We start from the raw sequence: 22,357 nt of genomic DNA, 5'->3' as shown, positions 1-22,357 counted from the left end.
CAGAGACCCGATCTCCTCTGGTTGGTGACCTTATAAGTTTTAGAGATGCCCCTGTAAGGGCCTCTATTTTATTCTTGCTTTTGCATGCAAGTACACAAGGGATATTTCAATCCACATCTGGCAAGTCACCAGAATGTCCCCCTCTGTTGACATTTTGATAATTTCATCCATCAACATGTTATCATAGTCCTCAATAACAGATCCCTCTTTAGACTGCATGCAAACCCAGAGAGTCTCCAGCTGGTTATGTGTATTATGGATGACTGTTGATTTTAGACCTTCCACATAAATGGCTACCCCGCCTCCCCTTCTCTCTGCTCTATCCTTCCTGTACAAAGTATATCCTGGTATGGCTATTTCCCAATCATGACAGTTCTATATTCACATGTCTGTTGCAGCAACCAGATCCAAAGTTTTTCTAGGTTTTGGTGCCATTAACTCGCAGATCTTGTTGCCTAAGCTGTGACCGTTTTTGCACATTACATGAAGATCATTACTATGCTTTGTATTAGTCTTATTGCCATTTGAATCTACTGCACCAACAACATCTGCATCTACCCCTCTAACACCCACATAGGCTGCATCTACTGCATCAACATCTGCATCTACCCCACTAACACCCACATAAGCTGCATCTACTGCACCAACAACATCTGCATCTACCCCACTAACACCCACATAAGCTGCATCTACTGCACCAACAACATCTGCATCTACCCCACTAACAACCGCATCTACTGCACCAACACCCACATCTACCCCACTAACATCCACATAAGCTGCACCAACAACACCCACATCAGCTGCACAAACTACTGCACTGTTAACTGCGTTTTCATGAATTTCAATACTCTTATTCATCATAACTGGTTGGGGACAACAATTATCCTTATCAATTATATTACCGTCACCTTTATCTAGTTGAAATGCCTGTCCAAAAACAACACAAATTTCTTACAGAGCACCTGTTTTCCTATGTGTGATGGATACAAACCATCTTCTTATTAGACCATCTCTCATAAGTCAGTTATAACTAACCCCGGGGAAACATCTCGCCTCCTCCATCCATTCTAACAGTTGAGTCACCCACAAGAAGATGCGTTCTTCTTACTAATTCTATCATTTGCCCCTGACTTTTTGGTACCACTTAGTTATCCATCCAAAACAACTTCATTTTTGGGAATCACATTATCATGCCATGTTTCTATCTGCAACAACATCACTATCTGGATCTGCAAGAACATTATAAGAATTATATACAAAGGCCAAATGTTTTTTTTTCTCTACTAGCAATCTTCCTGAACCAGTTGTTGTCTACACAGCACTTCTCCTCATGGGTATTTGAGGAAGTGGTGTCTGTATACAGGGCTGGCAACACTGCACAATTTCTACAGCTTGCATTTAATGTCATTGCTATGCCAGCTTGTTGCAGAATGTACACTGTATTACATGTCAGTCTTTACATTTGTACTTTCTTGTTTCGTATAAAGTCTTTTTTATCTAAAAAAAAATCTTGTCCACTTTGATGGCACTGTATTATGCTGTGTATTTCCACAGAAAATCCACAGCATATCTATAGTAAAAGGCCCTGTTTTCTGCAATCCATCTTTTGTGAGTTCATCTAAAACTTTTTTAAAGGACTTAAAAGAGTCCATTGTATTCTTGGGCTGTTTAGGAGCACTGGTGGCATTGCCTGGACGCACAGAGCAACCCCCTTGCCCTGCTCACCCCACCTACCCCAACTACTATGCATAATCATATGCATTGTAATGCCGCTTGTAACAGTGCATGTGCAAGGAAGAGCTCATGTACGAGATGTGCGGCTTCAGGCTCACGTGCGATTCGCAGTAAGTCCCGGCTGAGAAGAATCTCTCCTCGGCACCCTTATCTGGAGCCCGGATGTCACTGTTACAAGCAGCAGCGGTGTAGCTAGGCTCTCCTGCACCCGGGGCAAAGATTCAATTTGGCGCCCCCCCCCCCCCCCTATGCGCAGTAAGCACAGGGGGGCCCATGTATGTATGTATGTGTGTATATATATATATATATATATATATATATATATATATATTTTTTTTTTTTATGAACTTTAGGTGAGCGATAGTTTAGATGAGCGATTCGGTCATCTCTACTGGCAGCACTAGTGTGGTGTTCACAATATGGGATACATAATGTCATATTTACTGTGTACCTGGAATGTTCTTATTTAAAATTTGGTCCCTAAGTACCTCAACGGAGGCGGCATTGTCTCCCCTCCCTGCTGTATGTACCTGAGGAGGCGCCGTTGACTCCGCTCCCTGCTGTCTGTACCTGTGAATTAGGAGGCAACGTTGTCTCCGCTCCCTGCTGTCTGTACCTGTGGAGGCGCTGTTGTGTCCTCTCCCTGCTGTCTGTACCTGAGGAGGCGCTGTTGTCTCCGCTCCCTGCTGTCTGTCCCTGAGGAGGCGCCGTTGTCTCCGCTCCCTGCTGTCTGTACCTGTGAATTAGGAGGCAAAGCTTCCTGATCTATCTCCAGTGTGACACCCAGTGTAATGTCATTCTATGGTGCCGTCTCCTAATGCACAGGTACGCTCAGCAGTAGAGTTGATCAAACTTTGGGAAATCATAGGTTCGATTGAATTCGAAAATTCACAAACCTGCCGCATTAGATTGCTGATGCCTTCCCAGTCCATGGGGAAGGAGGAGAGTACCCAACTATTTCAAAGGCTGAATCCCCGAATTCCAGGTGGTACCCGGGCTGTCTCCTCCTTCCCCACGGACCGGGAAGGCATCACCAATCTAATGCGTCAGGTTCGTGAATGTTCGAGTTCTATAGAACCTAGGATTTCCCGAGGTTCAATCAACTCCACTCAGCAGCGGAGACAACAGCAGTAACACCTCCAGTAAGGTTTTCCATCACCAAATTCAAAATAGAAATAATTTAGAAAAATGACAGGTACAGGTGCTTTACAGATTGGCATAAGGAACCTTGCCTCACCAGCTGTTGCAAAACTACAACTCCCATCATACATAGTCAAAGCTAAAACTTTGGCTGTCCAACATGATGGGAGTTGTAGTTCTGCAACAGCTGGAGAGCCAAGGTTCCCTACCCCTGAAGATACTAGGTAAGGTTTATATAAATGTGATATATATTTGGATAGGGCAGTTTTTAAGGGGTTAAGTATGAAATAATGTACAGCCAGACCCCTAAATAGACATTGGACCCCAACTCTCTTGTGTGCCTCCCCATCCCAGACAAGTGTCACCCTGTACCCCCCTGCCCCCCTCCCCTCCCTAGACTGTACACCCCTGATTGTCCTCCCCTTCCCACACACCTGTATCTTCTTTCTTCCTCCTCCATAGTGCAGTGTACATGCAGGACCTGCGGTGACATCATAGTCACATGTCAAGATCCTTCACCATCTCTTTACTGTCTTCTGGCTGCTGTTTAGCCTTAATTTGCGCAAAATCGCTGTAAAAACGCTGCAATTTTGCGCAAATTATAGCTAAACAGCAGCCAGGAGACAGTACAGTATGGAAAATACCCCTTTTGATGAAGTAAAAATCGTCCCCTGCCTCCTCACAATGACAGAGGGCAGGACGCTTCCAGGCTGCCTCATCCACTGTGATCCTTCTCTCTCTGCTCCCTGTGATGGTGCCCCCCTGGTCTCGGCGCAGCTGCCCCCCCTGCCCCCCCCCCCTAGCTATGGCCCTGCAGGCAGCATTACTATGCATATATGAAATGCAAGGCAGGCCGGGGGGGGGGGGGGGGGTGTTGCTCTGTGTGACCATTTGCCTATCTTCTGTGATCAAAATGCTGCCGAACAATGGGACGCATAGAAAAAAGAATAACCTCACTGACAATATGAGGTAAAATGCTGCAGGGGAATATCAGCAGGCTTGTGCGCACGAACCTGATGATAGTTCCCCTTTAATTACTCTTAGTATTATTGTGGGGATTGTTTGCACATTGAATGATTCTGCGTGTAAGTGACTTTCAAAAGGTCCCTCTGTGACATTTGAGGAATTTGGTATCCTTGCTACACGTGCTATTATGTGGGCTAATAAACTGGGAAAATGATTTAGAAGTATGACTCATTTGGATTTCCTAGAATCCGGCGTCCTCTGTCAGCTACAAGAGCTATCTGAAGAAGAAAAAAAAATGCATTAAGTGGCTGTCTGGGCTTTGCAATGAGATTAGCATCAGCATGACCGCTTGCAATACATTCAGCACTAATCTGTGAGCACACAGGGTGACCTCACACGATTGGCACATTAGCATTACTGCACCAGCCTTTACCAGGTGTAGAAAACAATACAGCACCGTACTTTCTACAGTTCTGCTCATTTGTTTGGTTACAAAAGACATGGCTGCTGGCCATGCTGTATAGGCCAGACATTTCCAATAATGCCAGTTTTAGCATTTGCTTTCCAAGATTTTCCAGCAGTGAAAAGTACATCTGCCTCTATGATGCTCATTCCTGCTCAGTCATATTTATGATCTGATTTTAATTCTTTAGACCACACTGTGCTCTAAGCTACTGTGGAGACTGTTTCCCAGATGACTGTTTCCCAGATTTTGACCCAGAGGCCCAAAGGAACATTGTATTATGTTTTGCAAAAACCGCTATACGCTCAAATTCAGCTTTTGGCTCAATAAAGTAAGGAAGTGAACAGTAAGGCTTCTTACCTTGAAAAAAAGAAGATACAACATTACTCCAGTGCTGAAGTTTTTGTAAATTAAGAGATAATGCCTACAGGGCATTTCCCTAAGCTGCAGAAGTTCAGAAATGTTTAGACCCTTCTCTGCTATCTAAGGGCTGTATTACACAGCTGATTATAAGCAAGCAACGAACTGCTAGATCAGTGCTCGCTTACAGAGCCTATTACATGGCTCAACTGTTGTGCAGGAAGGGCTGCACGGACATCGTTTTCAATGTCTGTGCAGCCCTTGCTTTATTTAGAAAATAATAAAGATTATACTAACCAGTCCAAGCTCTCCCCTCTCCTCTTTTGTGTGGGCATTTGTATCTTTGCTAGTTGGCAGTACATCTTCCTGTGGGAATAGGCATCTGACTATGAATAATTTAATAGACGATATGAACGATCCAGCAATCCCTTTTTTAGGCACCCCAGCAACTATAGTAAGACATGACTTCCCACAATTGTCACAGTGTGCAGAGGGAGCGCTGTTAAAAACCTTAATATGCTGTGGCCTAGTCAACCCAGTGACATACAGTCTAGACATGGTGTTAATCTAGCTTAATATGTTGGTGACGTGTCGGGAGGTTGCCATACACTGCCGGTGGTGGCTGCTTTGGCCACCTTTAGTATTAGGTGTAAGGTCACCTGTAGAAAGGAATGATGATATATACACATAAACACATAAATAATTTCTGCAGAGTTGCAAAGGGTGAACTAGGTAAATCCCAGGTTTTACTGGAGCAGTGGTAAAGTGCTTTATAGATGATCTCTAGAGTATCTAGGAATTTTTCTCATTTTATATCTCAGCTGTTCATTTTGAATAGGTCATAGATTACACTAAAAGATCATTTTAGTTGGGAATTAGGGCCCTATTCCACCAGACGATTATCGTTCAGATTATCGTTAAATCGTTCGGATCTAAACGACAATCGTTCGGTTGAAATGCAGTTAACGATTAACGACCAAACGAGAAATCGTTGATCGCTTTATAAGACCTGGACCTATTTTTATCGTTGCTCGTTCGCAAATCGTTCGCATTGAATAAGACATCGTTTGGTCGCTCGCAATAGATACGAACGCAATAGCGAATAAATAGCGAAGAAAAGCGATCGCAATTACGATCATAAGTAACGATTATCGTTCTATGGAAATGAGTGAACGTTTTCAGGTCTTTCGCAATAGCGGTCGTTTGAGATTGTTAATCGTTAACGATAATGCAAACGATAATCGTCCGGTGGAATAGGGCCCTTAGGGCTCTTTTACACAGGCCAATTATCATTAATGAGCGTTCCCTTATTTACTATGTAAAAGGGCCAGTGACCGGTCAGCGAACAAACCCGCTCTTCGAAGTATTAGATCTTTTCTCTAGCTGGTAAAATCATTGTTATCAGCCACACATTTCTCTGAACAGAAGAATGAAGCACAGTATGAATGAAGCAGGATGTAGGGCCCTATAGGTTGTGTAACAGGCACTTAGCACATCTTAATACAAGTTGTGCAAATACAGCATGTTGAAGGAGGCAGGGAGTAGGTGGTGCAGGAAAGAAAAGGCAAGGGGAGATTTAATAAAATACGCTACAGGGAAGGCACAGATTCTTGCCTTCTCCCTGGCATACGCTGGCCGTAACCAGCGTGCACCTCTAAATCCGGCTGGTAAAAAGGTGTCAGGGCTTATGAGTATGCCATTGTTAATAAATTGTTAATAAATGTCCCCCTAAATGTTTTGGACAGTGCTTGAAATACGGCCTGTATTCCAGCAGAAGAGCTATGAGAATAAAATAGTCATTAATGTTAACATGTGGAACACTATTGTAAATAATACTGTTTACTGGCACAGCTTATGCTGTGTTTACACGTAACGATTATCGTTCGAATTTGCACGATAACGATCAAATTCGAACGATAATCATACGTGTAAATGCAGCGAACAATCAAACGACGAGCGAAAAATCGTTCATTTTGATCTTTGAACATGTTCTCAAATCGTCGTTGATCTTTCGCAAAAAATTCGCAGATCGTTCCGTGTGAACAGTCGTGTGAGATAGGCTTAAGCGATCGCAAAACGAATTTTCCGTATGATATATCATACCGTCTAAACGCTGATCGTTATGAAAAAAAAAATCGTTACTCCGACATCGTACGATCGGGCCAATTATCGTTTCGTGTAAACGCAGCATTACAGACTCTGATTAGATTTTTCTTAGTTTTGCATAGAATATTCCTATTAATATATTAATATGCTTAGATTTCCTTATTTGCCAATGTCTGTGGCTCATTTACTGACCATCTAAGGTGTCCTAACGTTTATCTGCCAATGGTAGAAAGATAGACTTGAGCTCTTCCCATTCAAAACGTGTATGGCTGAGTGTGCATTTGTATGGTGGTGGATAGAAAGGGTTGTTGGGCAAAGGGAGTGATGATCGCTGCTTTGGGTTAAAAATATAAAATGCAAATAATTGTCTTGAAATTCTGCTCTGTTTTTACCAGCTGTAAAATAATATGCATTGGCACAATCATCTATTGCATACAATAGTAATAACCAGTTGATAATCCAGTGATATGGAAGGGCTTGTCATGGGTTATTTTTGTAACATTATCTAGCTTACTGTTTGTGGATACTCTCTTAATAGATTCAACCTATCACCCTAATACCTAAATAACCAATATACACCGGCCACTTTATTAGGTACACCTGTCCAACTGCACGTTACCACTTAATTTCTAATCAGCCAATTACATGGTGGCAACTCTGTGCATTTAGGCATGTAGACATGGTCAAGACAATCTCCTGCAGTTCAAACCGAGCATCAGTATGGGGAAGAAAGGTGATTTGAGTGCCTTTGAACGTGGCATGGTTGTTGGTGCCAGAAGGGCTGGTCTGAGTATTTCAGAAACTGCTGATCTACTGGGATTTTCACGCACAACCATCTCTAGGGTTTACAGAGAATGGTCCAAAAAAGAAAAAACATCCAGTGAGCGGCAGTTCTGTGGGCGGAAATGCCTTGTTGATGCCAGAGGTCAGAGGAGAATGGGCAGACTGGTTCGAGCTGATAGAAAGGCAACAGTGACTCAAATAGCCAACCGTTACAACCAAGGTAGGCAGAAGAGCATCTCTGAACGCACAGTACGTCGAACTTTGAGGCAGATGGGTTACAGCAGCAGAAGACCACACCGGGTGCCACTCCTTTCAGCTAAAAACAGGAAACTGAGGCTACAATTTGCACAAGCTCATCGAAATTGGACAGTAGAAGATTGGAAAAACGTTGCCTGGTCTGATGAGTCTCGATTTCTGCTGCTACATTCGGATGGTAGGGTCAGAATTTGGCGTCAAAAACATGAAAGCATGGATCCATCCTGCCTTGTATCAACGGTTCAGGCTGGTGGTGGTGGTGTCAGGGTGTGGGGAATATTTTCTTGGCACTCTTTGGGCCCCTTGGTACCAATTGAGAATCGTTGCATTGCCACAGCCTACCTGAGTATTGTTGCTGACCATGTCCATCCCTTTATGACCACAATGTACCCAACATCTTTCAGCAGGATAATGCGCCATGTCATAAAGCTAGAATCATCTCAGACTGGTTTCTTGAACATGACAATGAGTTCACTGTACTCCAATGGCCTCCACAGTCACCAGATCTCAATCCAATAGAGCATCTTTGGGATGTGGTGGAACGGGAGATTCGCATCATGGATGTGCAGCCGACAAATCTGCGGCAACTGTGTGATGCCATCATGTCAATATGGACCAAAATCTCTGAGGAATGCTTCCAGCACCTTGTTGGATCTATGCCACGAAGAATTGAGGCAGTTCTGAAGGCAAAAGGGGGTCCAACCCGTTACTAGCATGGGGTACCTAATAAAGTGGCCGGTGAGTGTAAGTTGCCCTTTAATTCAGTTTTCCTCAGAATTTTATCAGGCAGAAAAAACACCTTGCGTACATGGGGACCTGCTCTGAGCAGGTGTAGATTTTTGCGCAGTGCCTGCACCAGGCGCAGAGCCAGACGACTGCGGCGTGTGCCTCTGAGTAAATCTAGGCGGGGGCGACCGAGTACACCAGTCTTGATAATTGTCCCCCATTGTTACACCTCCTTATTAAATCAATTTGTATGGATACATTTTTTCCCTATGCAGTGATTCATAGAGCATTGGGTAGGGTTGGGGAAATCCAATCAAGCTGTTTAGCTTTAAGGCTATGTTTACACAATGTAAAAATAAGTGCATATAATGGTCGTTATTGCAAGACAACGGCCGTTATTAATGAATTTGAACATTATTTGCACTTATTTTTACATTGTGTGAACATAGCCTGAAGATGTAATGAAAAAATGAAGAATACAAGATGTTTTCTAGTATACTAAAATATGCAGCTTCATTTCTATGACTATTTTTGATAATTATCCAAAAGCTCTAAGTTCTTTAGATTTACCTGTAACTTCATTTTCATTTTTTCTTTTAATTATTGTTTTGTACAGATGGTGCAAAAAACATTTTCTCCATGTGATTTTATTAAAAATTCTGCTTGGTTCCTTTTTTACAGCCTCTTTAATTTATAGTTCTATCTCCTGTGTCCCATTCTGTCAGGGAAGCAATGTTATCAGCTCTGTCTCCAGCCCAGTTCCTTTCCCTACTGAATGATATTTTAAGCTGATTCATGCCAAAATCAAAATTCATCTGTGATCCTAAATGAATGTAAATAAGCTTAGAAGATCATTGAAGACTTGAAAAATAGGAGGAGACAGGGTCAACACGCTGCATCTCTGTTGGAATGGAACAAAATGCTGTGGGAGTGAAACTTAGCAAAATGTTTAATAAAATCTTACAGATAGTCTTTTTGTTTTGCATCAAAACTGGTCCCCGATATGCAGCTCTTCTGGGTTTGAGGAAATGACCTCACAGGCCCACTCATCCAATCAGCTGCTGACTGGGTGAACAAGCTGTGACGTTACATCCCGAACCCGTAAACACTGCATTATACCAGTGGCGAGGAAGCTAAGTGTCGTTTTTTTTTTTTTTTTTTTTACCCCCTCCCTGGGCGTATATATGAGAAAAGTGACCTGCCCAGACATAATCTGTCTATGGATTACCATTTTTGCCATTGTAATTTTAATGTAGGACTCTCAATTCTTTAGTTAAATCGGATCAGATTGTACAAAAGTGTTATTACTATTTGTGCTCCTGCTTCACCCAGACTTTTGTTATCTACATTTGTTGGGTGACTGTAAAGCCATCTGAGAGGCATTCCTTCACTTAATTGGGCAGAAAGGTATACAGGTTCTGTATAGCATCCTGCTGTACATTTTCAAAGGTCAAACACTATCCTGCCGAAAAAATGCTAGTATAAAGCCCTGCCCGGAGAGGCACCACATTTGGTCGCAGGATGTCTTGCACATATTACTGAGTTGTTAGTGTCCTTCAGGGTTTACCACCTGTCATAAGCGATGGGTCCCCAGATTATCACTCCAGCAGTTGACAGTGCTTTGCAGCAAAGGCAGAACTAAAGCGCCTCCATACCAAGCAAAACCTTGATTTTCCTATAAAGACAATACGCTTCTAGTCCGTAGCATTCCAGATTTCTCATTCACAACAGCACTGCAAACAAAGATGACAATGCCTGGCTGTCAATGGCAAGTTACAAAAATGGGCGCTGCAACACCAAATTTCCTTCTGCTAAATGCATGGGAATGGTCTGAGGTAGAGATAGATGTGTAATGAAGATGCCACCTGTGTCTTGATGGTGGACAGGGAAACTGTGGGAGCTGCTCATGTTTTTGGTAGATCAAATGATTTTCTGTACTGGCGGTCCGTAATGGCAGCCTGAAGTTTGTTCACCATGTGTGCCCTGATCTAACCTCTGCTCCCAACAATTAGTTTGATGTGTCCTCTCTAGCTGCCTGTCAACCAGACAGAAAGTCTTTGATTGTGTTGTAGAAGAAAGTCTTGGCATCGGTGGAAAGCACTGTTACGCCCTCTTGTGGCAAGACCTGGTTTCTAATTAGGACACACCTGTAATCATGTATGTATGTGCCTGAGAACTTTTCAATATTTCCAGTGCCTTACTGGGTGCATTTTCCTTTTTTAGTAAGGCGGTATTGCTTGTGTAAATGTCTGTTAAAGGGATGTATCTTCATTCAAATCATTTGGACCGCTAAAAGTTGCAGATATGACCGTTTTTGTTATTGGCATATTATTAATCATTCAGATGGTAAAAAATGTACTCTGTGTCAGGTACTTTCATAGCTGTGTTTCGTGTCAAACGTGTTTCGTGGATGTCTGAATATGTCAAGTGACTGCTGTGCATCCAGTCATTCTAGGGGGGCGTGATAGACTAGCTGGGCCGAGTAATGCGGCAGCCTTTCAGAGACTTTGGGGTGTCAGGTCAATCACAGGTAGCTCCATGTTTCAAAGTGATGTCAGGCGGGAGATTTAAATGGACCGCTATCTCCCATAGCTGTCTGTAATAGTTTTGGCTTGTCTGCTTCACCAGCGTTTCTCCTGTGTTCTCCTGTGTTCCTATGTACCTGACCTCTGCTAGTGTTTCCTGACCTCGGCTTGTATTCTGAACTATTCTCTCCCCTGACTACCCAGCACCTTAGCAGTGTAGGGACCATCGCCCAGGTGAGGTTTACCATCTTGGGCATCATGTCAAGTAGGCAGAGACAGAGGGCTTGGCTCAGAAAGGGCTTATTGTACCTCCCTCACATGACACTAAGCTTTATTGGTCTTTTTTCAACTTAGAAGACCCTGTGACTGCCAATCTGTCTTTCTGAAGCCTACAATGTCTGTTGTATAGACCAGAAGCCACTTTCTCTAATCACTGTGAGATTGACATTGAGCATCCCTTAGGGATGAGTTGACAAAGTAACTACCAGTCCACACAGTAGACTTTGTCAGATTTGGCACATCTGATCACTTATCACATGATCTCCCAAGTAAAATAAAAAATAGAATACTTCTTTTACGCCGGGACCCATGCAGCGAGGAGAGGTAATGTATACAGAGCGGGAGCAGAGCAGAAGCCGGGCGGCAGCAGAACGGGTTAAGGGGCTGGCAGAATTACATTACGGTCGTTCAGACTGCTGCTTGTATGTAGTGAAAGTGATCTGCCAGGACCTAGCCGACTCGCAGCGTAATTTACGCTGCGAGTCGCTAGGTGTGAAGGCACCCTAAATATAGCTTTGAATTAAATTGATACAGCTGTCCAAGTGCCATTGGGATTATTGGACACCTTTCCTAGAATCCTTAGTAGCAGTCGGTATTCTCTCCAAATCGCACATTAATAAGTAGTTTGGCTATTTGGTAGTTCAGTTTTGGAATTTCTGGGGGGGGGGGGGGGAGGGAATAAACTTTGTATAATTTTTAACATTTTATAATTGACAGAAAATAACTTAATTTCTAAGATAAATATTGTTATAGGCTGTCTTGCGTGAGGAATGAATGCCTTTCTTTGATATCCAAAAATAAGTATTTTCTTCTGCAGTACTATCTATAAATAATCTTTATTCTGAGATATTCTTAGCACTGAGTCATAATAGTTAGTCTTATACGGAAGATACATTTTCATCCCTAAGTAATGAGAACATTAACAGAGAGACATAAGCAAACTTCACAGCACTGATAGGCTGGCAGTCACCTAAGGACATTTTGCCTTTGCCAAATCTGAAAGTTTTTGTTTTGTTCAGTGCGAATGCCAGATGGGTTGCTTCGAGGTGTGAGTGATTTTCTACAGCTTAATGTTTTTGTATGTGTGCATGATCTCACTCAATCCTGACATGAACCCAGCAATGTTCTGAGGTTTATCTGACAACCTTGCCTTCTGTAGTCAGCCATGATAAAAGGCATTTGTCTAACATCTAATATTTGGCATATTATTTGAGATGGGAGTGTAATATTAAAATCTGTTCTTGGATTGTAGATAGATTTTGTTTCATTCCTGTGTTTACAGCTTGCCTTGTCTTTCATATATAGACATGGGTTTAAAAAAAAAAAAAAAAAAAGTAATCTATCCATTGGACTGCCACCTGCTGGACACTAAGGAACATGTTACCGTCAGCCTCCAAGTGTTGAAATATTGATAAAATGTGTAATCTGCTTTCACTGTAAGGAAAAGCTATCTACTTTTATATTGAAACCTAGGTTCATGGCATTGGTGTTTATTTATTTAGTACCAAGTAAGACGACATAGAATAGAAACTAGGTTATTTTAACGAATGTCTGTCTTTATTTTTAACTTTGGTAGAAATAACTATAGTGACTAAAATAAGTTTAAATTACCACTGGTTTAAGAAGATTGACCTTTTTGTACTGTGTATCTTTGACTATTTTATTATATATACACACACACACACACACACACACACAAACACACACACACACACGATATAAAAAGTCTACACACCATTGTTAACCCCTTTACATCAGCCATACCACTATATGCACGTTCCTGCTGCACGTACCCTGTGCAGTAGAAACATATAGATACACTCCTGACTGTGAAGGGGTTTTAATGTGTGTAGGGCCGTTTCAATGCAATTGGCCCTGCCCCAGACCCGGGCATAATGACAGGCAGCCGCGGTCCCGCAGCTGCCTGTCTTTAACCCCCTTAAGCGCTGCGAGGCATAGCAATCACAGCATTTAAGGTAGTCAGTGACAGGGCAAGCATCTCTCACCGACTGATCAGAACTGGTCCTAATCACTTGGTCTGGCAGACGGGAGTAAGCCACTTATATATGCTATACAAAATGTGTAAAAAAAACGTATTTTTTAAAAAATTATTATAGTACCCCCTTTCCCATTATACAAATAAGAATATTAAAAAAAATTGTAAATAAATATAAACATGTATATTATAGCGTGCAGAATTGTCTGATCTATTAAAATATAATAATATTGTTCATGCAGGGTGAACAGTGTAAATAAAAAGTGGAAAATAAAACAAAGAAAAAACAGGATTTCAGTTTTTTTTTTACATTATATATTAGAAAAAAATAATGAAAAACAAAATAATTTTTTTTGCGTACACGAGTATGATACCAATAAAAACAATGGCGCAAAGAATGATACCCCAACCAGCCCTGTAATTGAAAAATTAAAGGGGTTTGGCTCTTAGAAGATGAGGAGGAACATTGCATTAATTTGACCTGGACATCCGTGCATTAATGACCTTCAGTCATGAAGTGGTTAAAATGCCAGGCCCTTGTCATGTAAAAAAAATCAACTAAATTATTTTAGATATATATTTCCACCATAGCACTAGGCACACTGAGTAAAGCAATGGGGAAAATTTCCTTGCTGAAATTCAGTTTTAAATGTGGGGAATGCCAGTCACCCGCAAACCTCTGAGCACAGGTAAAAAGTGCATGAAATCGTCAGAGATATATAGTAGAAGCTGAGGGGACAACAGAGGGAAAAACAAAATAGGCATGTTAGAGAATGTTATGTGTGCCTGAAGAGATGAGTCTTTAGGGCACGCTTGAAACTGTGAGTGTTGGGTATGAGTCTGAGGTCTTTGGGTACAGCATTCAGGAAAACTGGTGCAGCACGAGAGAATTCTTGGAGGCGGGAGTAAGAGGTTCTGATTATAAAAAGATGTTAGTGTAAGATCATTAACAGAACGTAGATCACAGGTAGGATGGTAGGTGAAGATGAGGGAGGACATGTAGGGAGGGTCAGAATTGTGGAGAACTTTATGGGTGAGAAGTTTAAATTGAATTCTGGATAGAGACAAGGAAATCCCATTTAACTCTATGAGAAGCTTTTAGGCAGAATTCACACTGAATTTAAGGCAGCTGCATGTGCACACTTTGTAAACAAATATTTAACCCCTTAACGACATAGGGCGTATATTTACGCCCTGATGCCGTTAAGGACGTTCAGAGCGGGGCCGCGCGGCGACCCCGCTCTGAACCGCGGCGGTCCCGGGTGCCGCTTGTAGCCCGGGACCGCAGGTATTAGCGGGCACGGTCCGATCGCCGTGCCCGCTAATACAGTAATCAGATGCAGCTGTCAAACATGACAGCTGCATCCGATTACCGGACGCAGCACTTCCCTGGTGTCTAGTGGAGGAGATCGCTCCTCCAGGATGTTATCCCGGAGGAGCGATCTCCGCTTCTGAAGCCGGCCGGGGACCGCTCCAAGATGGCGCCATCCCCGGCTCGGCACTCGTTTACTTCCGGCTGCAGCAGCCGGAAGTAAACGAGTGCCTATCTCATGGATATGCTGCAGAGATCTCTATGAGATATCAGTGCACTTATACTAGAAGTCCCCTAGGGGGGCTTCTAGTATAAGTGTAAAAGTAAAAAAAAAAAATGTTGTTATTAGTAAAAAGCCCCCTCCCCTAATAAAAGTCTGAATCACCCCCCTTTTCCCAGGTTATAAATAAAAGTAAATAAATAAACATGTTTGCTATCGCCACGTGCGTAATCGCCCGAACTATTAATTAATCACATTCCTGATCTCGTACGGTAAACGGCGTCAGCGCAAAAAAATCCCAAAGTGCAAAATTGCGCATTTTTGGTCGCATCAAATCCAGAAAAATTGTAATAAAAAGCGATCAAAAAGTCGTATATGCGCAATCAAGGTACCGATAGAAAGATCACATCATGGCGCAAAAAATGACGCCTCACACAGCCCCATAGACCAAAGGATAAAAGCGCTACAAGCCAGGGAACGGAGTGATTTTAAGTGACGTATATTTGTTGACAATGGTTTGAATTTTTTACAGGCCATCAGATACAATATAAGTTATACATGTTATATATCGTTTTAATCGTAACGACTTGAGGAACATATATAACAAGTCAGTTTTACCCCAGGGCGAATGGCGTAAAAACACATTTCCCCCAAATAAACAAAATGCGTTTTGTTTTTTTTCAATTTCACCATACATTTATTTTTTTCTGGATTCGCAGTGTACTTTATGCAAAAATTCAGCCTGTCATTGCAAAGTACAATTAGTGACGCAAAAAATAAGGGCTTATGTGGGTTTCTAGGTGGAAAAATGCAAGTGCTATGGCCTTTTAAGCACAAGGAGGAAAAAACAAAAACGCAAAAATCGAAATTGGCTCTGTCCTTAAGGGGTTAAAGGAGAAGCCCGGCAAAACTTTTTCTTAAAGTATTGTATTGCCCCCCAAAAGTTATACAAATTACCAGTTTACACTTATTATGGGAAATGCATGTAAAGTGCTTTTTCCCCTGCACTTACTACTGCATCAAGGCCTCACTTCCTGGATAAAATGGTGATGTCACGACCCGACTCCCAGAGCTGTGTGGGCTGTGGCTGCTGGAGAGAATGATGGCAGAGGAATGCTCAGTGTCTCTCCAGTGCCCTGTGTCCCTCAGTGTTCCGTTGCCATCATCCTCTCCAGCAGCCAGGGGCAATACAGTACTTACATTCTTGCAGTGTGTGCACAGACTGACATTTTTCCCATAGACTTTAATTAAGCACATTATTAGTAGAGATGAGCGAACCGGGTTCGGGTTCGAGTCGATCCGAACCCGAACATTCGGCATTTGATTAGCTGGGGCTGCTGAACTTGGATAAAGCTCTAAGGTTGTCTGGAAAACATGGATACAGCCAGTGACTATATCCATGATTTCCACATAGCCTTAGGGCTTTATCCAAATTCCGCAGCCACCGCTAATCAAATGCCGAAAGTTCGGGTTCGGATCGACTCGAGCATTCTCGAGGTTCGCTCATCTCTAATTATTATTATTTCAAAATAAGGCCTTATTTTATACCTACTTTACTGTTGTATTGTGCTTTTATTTTACTTTGTATAAACATAAGGCCCTATTCCATGGAACGATTATCGTCCGTATTCGGCTGATATCAGCCGCTACGGACGATAATCGTCCCGTGGAATAGAGTGCAACGATCAGCCGACATCGTTCATGTTGGCTGATCGTTGCAGTCGCTTGTCTTTTAACATGTTGAAAAACAAGCGACTGATATAGCAGCGATCTGCTGCCGTCGCTCCGTTGAATAGGAGCGTCGGCAGCAGACGCTGCTATATCCTATGGGCTGCCCGGACGATCAGCGATCCCCCGGGCAGCCCCCCCGCAGCTCCCCGCCGCCCCCTACCGCACTCACCCGCTCGCTGCTGCCGCGTTGAATAGCGGCGGTAGCGAGCGGGGAACGAGGAGCAAACGAGGGCTGAGAGCGCTAGTTTGCTCCTCTTAACGACCCGTGTAAAAGGGGCTATAGTCTAAAGGTGGTGAAAGTTCTGAAATAATTTTACAATAACAAAATACTGACATTTTAGTGTGTAAGCTTTTTATATTGTGTGTGTGTAACATATACATGATGATTTATTTCTCACCTTTGAATATATTATAACATGAAATGTTTTGGGTTTATTCTAGATAAAATAGAAGAAGCACAAAAAAAGCTGAACAGTCCTGAGGAACCAATAAAAGGTAACTAAGCTTTACTATTTTATACTTCTTATTTTATTTGTCGATGTTATCTACAAACTTTGCATCCACTTCTGATTGTGTTAAAATAAAAAAGATGCTATACTCATAAATGTAATCCTTACCAATTACATGGCAACTGCAATGACATTCACGTACACCCACATCACCCCTGTAGCCAATCAGCTGTGTTGTGGGTATACAGGTACATTATTGCTGCAATCATGTAAACAAAGCTGGCAGGGGGAACCCAAATGACAAAGCTAGAAGTAGCAAAGATGCACACTAGCCTGATTTGCTGCAGATTTTCTCTGTGGAAATTCACACAACAGATCCTCAGGAGACTACAGTACCAGTAAAGATTTTTATTTTATTTCTTTAAATCTCATCTACACGTAGAAGAAATTTACTTGATAGAAATTCATCTGCAGTGCAGATTTAAAATTTACCACATGCCAACTTGTGTCGATGGGGAACGTAAATTATGCACCAACAAATTCTGCAAATCTACAGCATTTTCTCAGCCAATCTACCCTCACTGGTGCATTAACACATAATGAGGTCCCAGCTTATTTCAAGATGCGCATATCGCCGCAAACCCGCTGCGATACTCGTTACCATTAGAGTTTATAATCCTACATTTTTATCAGTGCTACATGGAAGTAGGTAAAGGAGGCTGGCACCATATTCGGGCAGTGAAATTAAAATCTGCTGCGAGAATGTAGTGGCAGCTTCGTTTGAAGGACAACTCCAGCGAAAAAATTTTCTAGCTTATTTAACACACATTACAAAGTTATATAACTTTGTAATGTGGTTAAATACCCGGTCTGGCCCCCTTCCCCCACTTTCGGACCCCCGACCCTCCCGCCCGGAAGTTAAAGAATGTATACATTACCTATTACACGTCGTCACGGTCCTCTTCTCCCGGGCGGCATCTGGTGACGAAAACGTCAGAGCCGGGGAGCGGTCCGGGTCTTCTTCCTCCTCGGCGTCTTCATGGAGAGTGAATGGGACGGAAAAGGCTGCTGGTGCACATGCGCACCAGCAGCCTTTTCATTGGCTGGAGCGCATCACATGGCTTCCAGCTTGCTCAGCACTGATTGGCTGAGGTTGCTGGAAGCCATGTGATGCGCTCCAGCCAATGAAAAGGCTGCCGGTGCGCAAGCGCACTGGCAGCCTTTTCCATCCCCAGGACCCGGAAGTCAGAGACATCGCTGGACGGCGGTGACGGTGAGGCGGACGGCGGGAGAATGGAGTGGCGATCGTCACCGGAGGGATGGTGAGTATGCTGTCTGTGTGTGTCTGTGTTTTTTTTTTGGGGGGGGGGTCCCGCCGGAGTTGTCCTTTAACTACTTACATGCCGTGCCAATAAAAATAGTAAAGACCCCATGCTTACCTGCTCTTGTTCCCATCTGCTTCTTTAAGTGTTGCTCACTGGCTGCGACGGGACAGTCCAGTGATTGGCTGGGCGGACTGTCGGTAAGTAGGGACTGGCATGACATGGAAGTAGTTAAAGAAAGTTTCCACTACTTTCTTGCAGCAGAATTAAAATGTGCTGTGAGAATGCAGGTCTATAGACTTTATTGGTCATGAGTATTACAGCGTATTTGCTGCCATATACACTTGAAATCAGTTTTTATTTTATGTGGTAGAACAATATGAAGTAGCAAGTAAGTGTGACCTGGCCAATTTCAATTTTTGCGTTTTCGTTTTTCCCCTCCTTGTGCTTAAAAGGCCATAGCACTTGCATTTTTTCACCTAGAAACCCACATGAGCCCTTATTTTTTGCGCCACTAATTGTACTTTGCAATGACAGGCTGAATTTTTTCATAAAGTACACTGCGGAACCAGAAAAAAATTCAATGTGTGGTGAAATTGAAAAAGAAAAAACGCATTTCTTTTATTTGGGGGGGTTTCGCCCAGGGGTAAAACTGACTTGTTATATATGTTCCTCAAGTCGTTACGATTACAACGATATGTTACATGTATAACTTTTATTGTATCTGATGGCCTGTAAAAAATTCAAACCATTGTTAACAAATATATGTTCCTTAAAATCGCTCCATTCCCAGGCTTATAGCGCTTTTATCCTTTGGGGCTGTGTTAGGTGTCATTTTTTGCGCCATGATGTCTTCTTTCTATCGGTACCTTGATTGCGCATATGCGACTTTTTGATCGCTTTTTATTACATTTTTTCTGGATTTGATTCGACCAAAAATGCGCAATTTTGCACTTAGGTTTTTTTTTTTTTTTACACTTACGCCATTTACCGTGCGAGATCAGGAATGTGATAAATTAATAGTTCGGGCAATGATGCATGCTGCGATACCAAACATGTTTATTTATTTATTTATTTTTATTTATAACATGGGAAAAGGGGGGTGATTCACACTTTTATTAGGGAGGGGGCTTCTTATTAATAACAACACTTTTTTTACTTTTACACTTATACTAGAAGCCCCCCTGCGGTTAGGGTTATTCCCCCTGGGGGACTTCTAGTATAAGTGCACTGATCTTTCATTGATATCTATGCTGCATAGATATGCAGCATAGATCGATGAGATAGGCACATTGATTGCTTCCGGCTGCTGCAGACGGAAGCAATCAAGTGCCGAGCCGGAGGAGGATGTGTGGTTTGCTCCTCCGGGACTAGACACCAGGGATGGCTCCTTCCACTAGACACCAGGGATGGCTCCTTCCACTAGACACCAGGGATGGCTCCTCCCACTAGACACCAGGGATGGCTGCATTCAAGTAATCGGATGCAGCTGTCAACTTTGACAGCTGCATCCAATTACTTTATCAGCGGGCACAGTGATCGGACCATGCCCGCTAATAGCTGCGGCCCCGAGCTACGGGCGGCACCCAGGACCGCGGCGGTTCGGAGCGTGGCCCCGCTCTAAACACATGAAGGTTGCCTAAGGGTTAAAGGTGTACTCCAGAGATTAAACAAAAATAATTTTTTTTTGCTAATATATACATTAATAAAGTTATGTTGCTTTGTAATGTAACTTTAGGGATATATATATATATATATATATATATATATATGTAATGGTGGCAGTAAGGGGCGACACAGGCCCTCTTCTGCCACCAATGCGAGGAGTAGGGTCCCTCAGAAATCACTGTTCGCTGTTCAGAGTACTGTATATAAGAATATATAGTATATAAAGGGGAAACGGGACCCTGCTCTGAATAGTGATGTTTGACAATGCTAAGGCAGAGGATTGAGAACTGCATGGCTTAGAGCCTGGAGCTTGGATTGGCTGAGTGGGCCGTCACTGAGCAGGGATCCAGAGAAGCAGGTGGGAGTGCGTTAGTGGAACACGGATAAGTAAGCTTGATGTCAAGAGTAAAGTATTAAATTTTAACAAATCTATGGCACAATACATTCTTGCAGCAGAATGAAAATCCACTGCCAGAATAGAGTGCCAAAGACCTTAATAGACAGTATGGCAGCAGGTTTATTGTGAAACTTGTAGCATGAAATTCACTTCAACATGGTATGTGTCAGGGGCGTAACTAGAAATGGCTGGGCCCCATAGCAAACTTTTGATTGGGGCCCCCACCCCCTCAATCGACCACTACGCCATCAACACACTCAGCTCTACACAGGTTCTGTACACCATATAAATTACAGTACAGTTATATTAAATGACTCACAGGGGACGTCTTCTCTGATCGGAGTTGTTTCCTTCATTTTCTTCTTCATCCTTCCTGGGCCATTAGAACTTTTCCGAGCCACGAATCCACAGAATCTGCCAGAGAAACATATTAGGCTCCTCACTATGGCACCATCCTCATCTCTATACAAACTGCACATCTGTATTGGCCCCTTTACCCCCTTGTTTAGTGGATAGCCCTGACACTATGTGATCCCCTTATAGTATATGCCCCTCTGTGTATTCCCCCTTACCGATGCCACCCTTGTTGGCCCCTTATAAATTACCCCCCGTGTTGTCCATCCCCCTTAAAGATGGTCCCCCATGTTGTCCCCCTATAGATGAACTCTCATTTGGTCCCCTTATAAATGCCCCCTCATGGTGTCTCCCTATAGATGGCCCCCTGTATTATCCCCCTATGTATACCTCCCTGTATAATCCACCATAGATTGGCACCCCTGTATTATCCCCCATAGATGGCCCCTGTATATCCCCCATAGATGCCCCCCTGTATATCCCCCATAGATGGCCCCCTGTATATCCCCCATAGATGGCCCCCTGTATATCCCCCATAGATGGCCCCCTGTATATCCCCCATAGATGCCCCCCCTGTATATCCCCCATAGATGGCCCCCCTGTATATCCCCCATAGATGGCCCCCTGTATATCCCCCATAGATGCCCCCCTGTATATCCCCCATAGATGGCCCCCTGTATATCCCCCATAGATGGCCCCCTGTATATCCCCCATAGATGGCCCCCTGTATATCCCCCATAGATGCCCCCCCTGTATATCCCCCATAGATGGCCCCCCTGTATATCCCCCATAGATGGCCCCCCTGTATATCCCCCATAGATGGCCCCCTGTATATTCCCAATAGATGTCCCCCCTGTATTATCCCCCATAGATGGCCCCCCTGTATATCCCCCATAGATTTCCCCCCTGTATATCCCCCATAGATTTCCCCCCTGTATATCCCCCATAGATGTCCCCCCTGTATATCCCCCATAGATGGCCCCCTGTATATCCCCCATAGATGTCCCCCCTGTATATCCCCCATAGATGGCCCCCCTGTATATCCCCCATAGATGTCCCCCCGGATATCCCCCATAGATGGCCCCCTGTATATCCCCCATAGATGGCCCCCTGTATATCCCCCATAGATGTCCCCCCCTGTATATCCCCCATAGATGTCCCCCCTGTATATCCCCCATAGATGGGCCCCCTGTATATCCCCCATAGATGGCCCCCCTGTATATCCCTCATAGATGGCCCCCTGTATATACCCCATAGATGGCCCCACCCTGTATTCTCCACCTTTGCAAAGCAGATAGAAAAAAAAAAAAAAACAACTCACCTAACTCCCCCGTCGGCTGTCTTCTCCTCTTCTCCCGGGGGGGCGTCCTGGGGATTCCCAGGCAGCACAGGTGTCGGGCTCAGAGTGGCTCAGTGTCCGCCGGGGCAAGTACTTCCGGCGCAGGGTGCATCTCTAACAAGTGCTCCTGTGCCGGAGGTACAGGCTGGGGGCGGACACTGAGCTCACCGGTACCTGTGCTGCCGGGACAGCAATACGGTGGCAAGGGGGGGGCAGCATCCCCGGAAGC

The 22,357-nt window shown here is 43.5% G+C and overlaps 1 protein-coding gene across 5 annotated transcripts in view; it reads left to right on the top strand.

The window, feature by feature from the left end:
• The window catches only part of HIVEP1 (HIVEP zinc finger 1), a 173,075-nt gene that overhangs the window by 105,632 nt on the left and 45,086 nt on the right, over positions 1-22,357 (top strand). For all 5 annotated transcript variants that reach the window (XM_069958005.1, XM_069958009.1, XM_069958007.1 and 2 more), the window contains one exon: positions 17,041-17,094. In XM_069958005.1, the coding sequence (XP_069814106.1) occupies positions 17,041-17,094 (54 nt within the window). The remainder of the gene's footprint in view (positions 1-17,040; positions 17,095-22,357) is intronic.

The sequence above is a fragment of the Dendropsophus ebraccatus genome, chromosome 2 (genome assembly GCF_027789765.1).
Source record: "Dendropsophus ebraccatus isolate aDenEbr1 chromosome 2, aDenEbr1.pat, whole genome shotgun sequence".
Lineage (NCBI taxonomy): Eukaryota > Metazoa > Chordata > Amphibia > Anura > Hylidae > Dendropsophus > Dendropsophus ebraccatus.
This window is presented reverse-complemented; position numbering and strand designations above follow the sequence as displayed.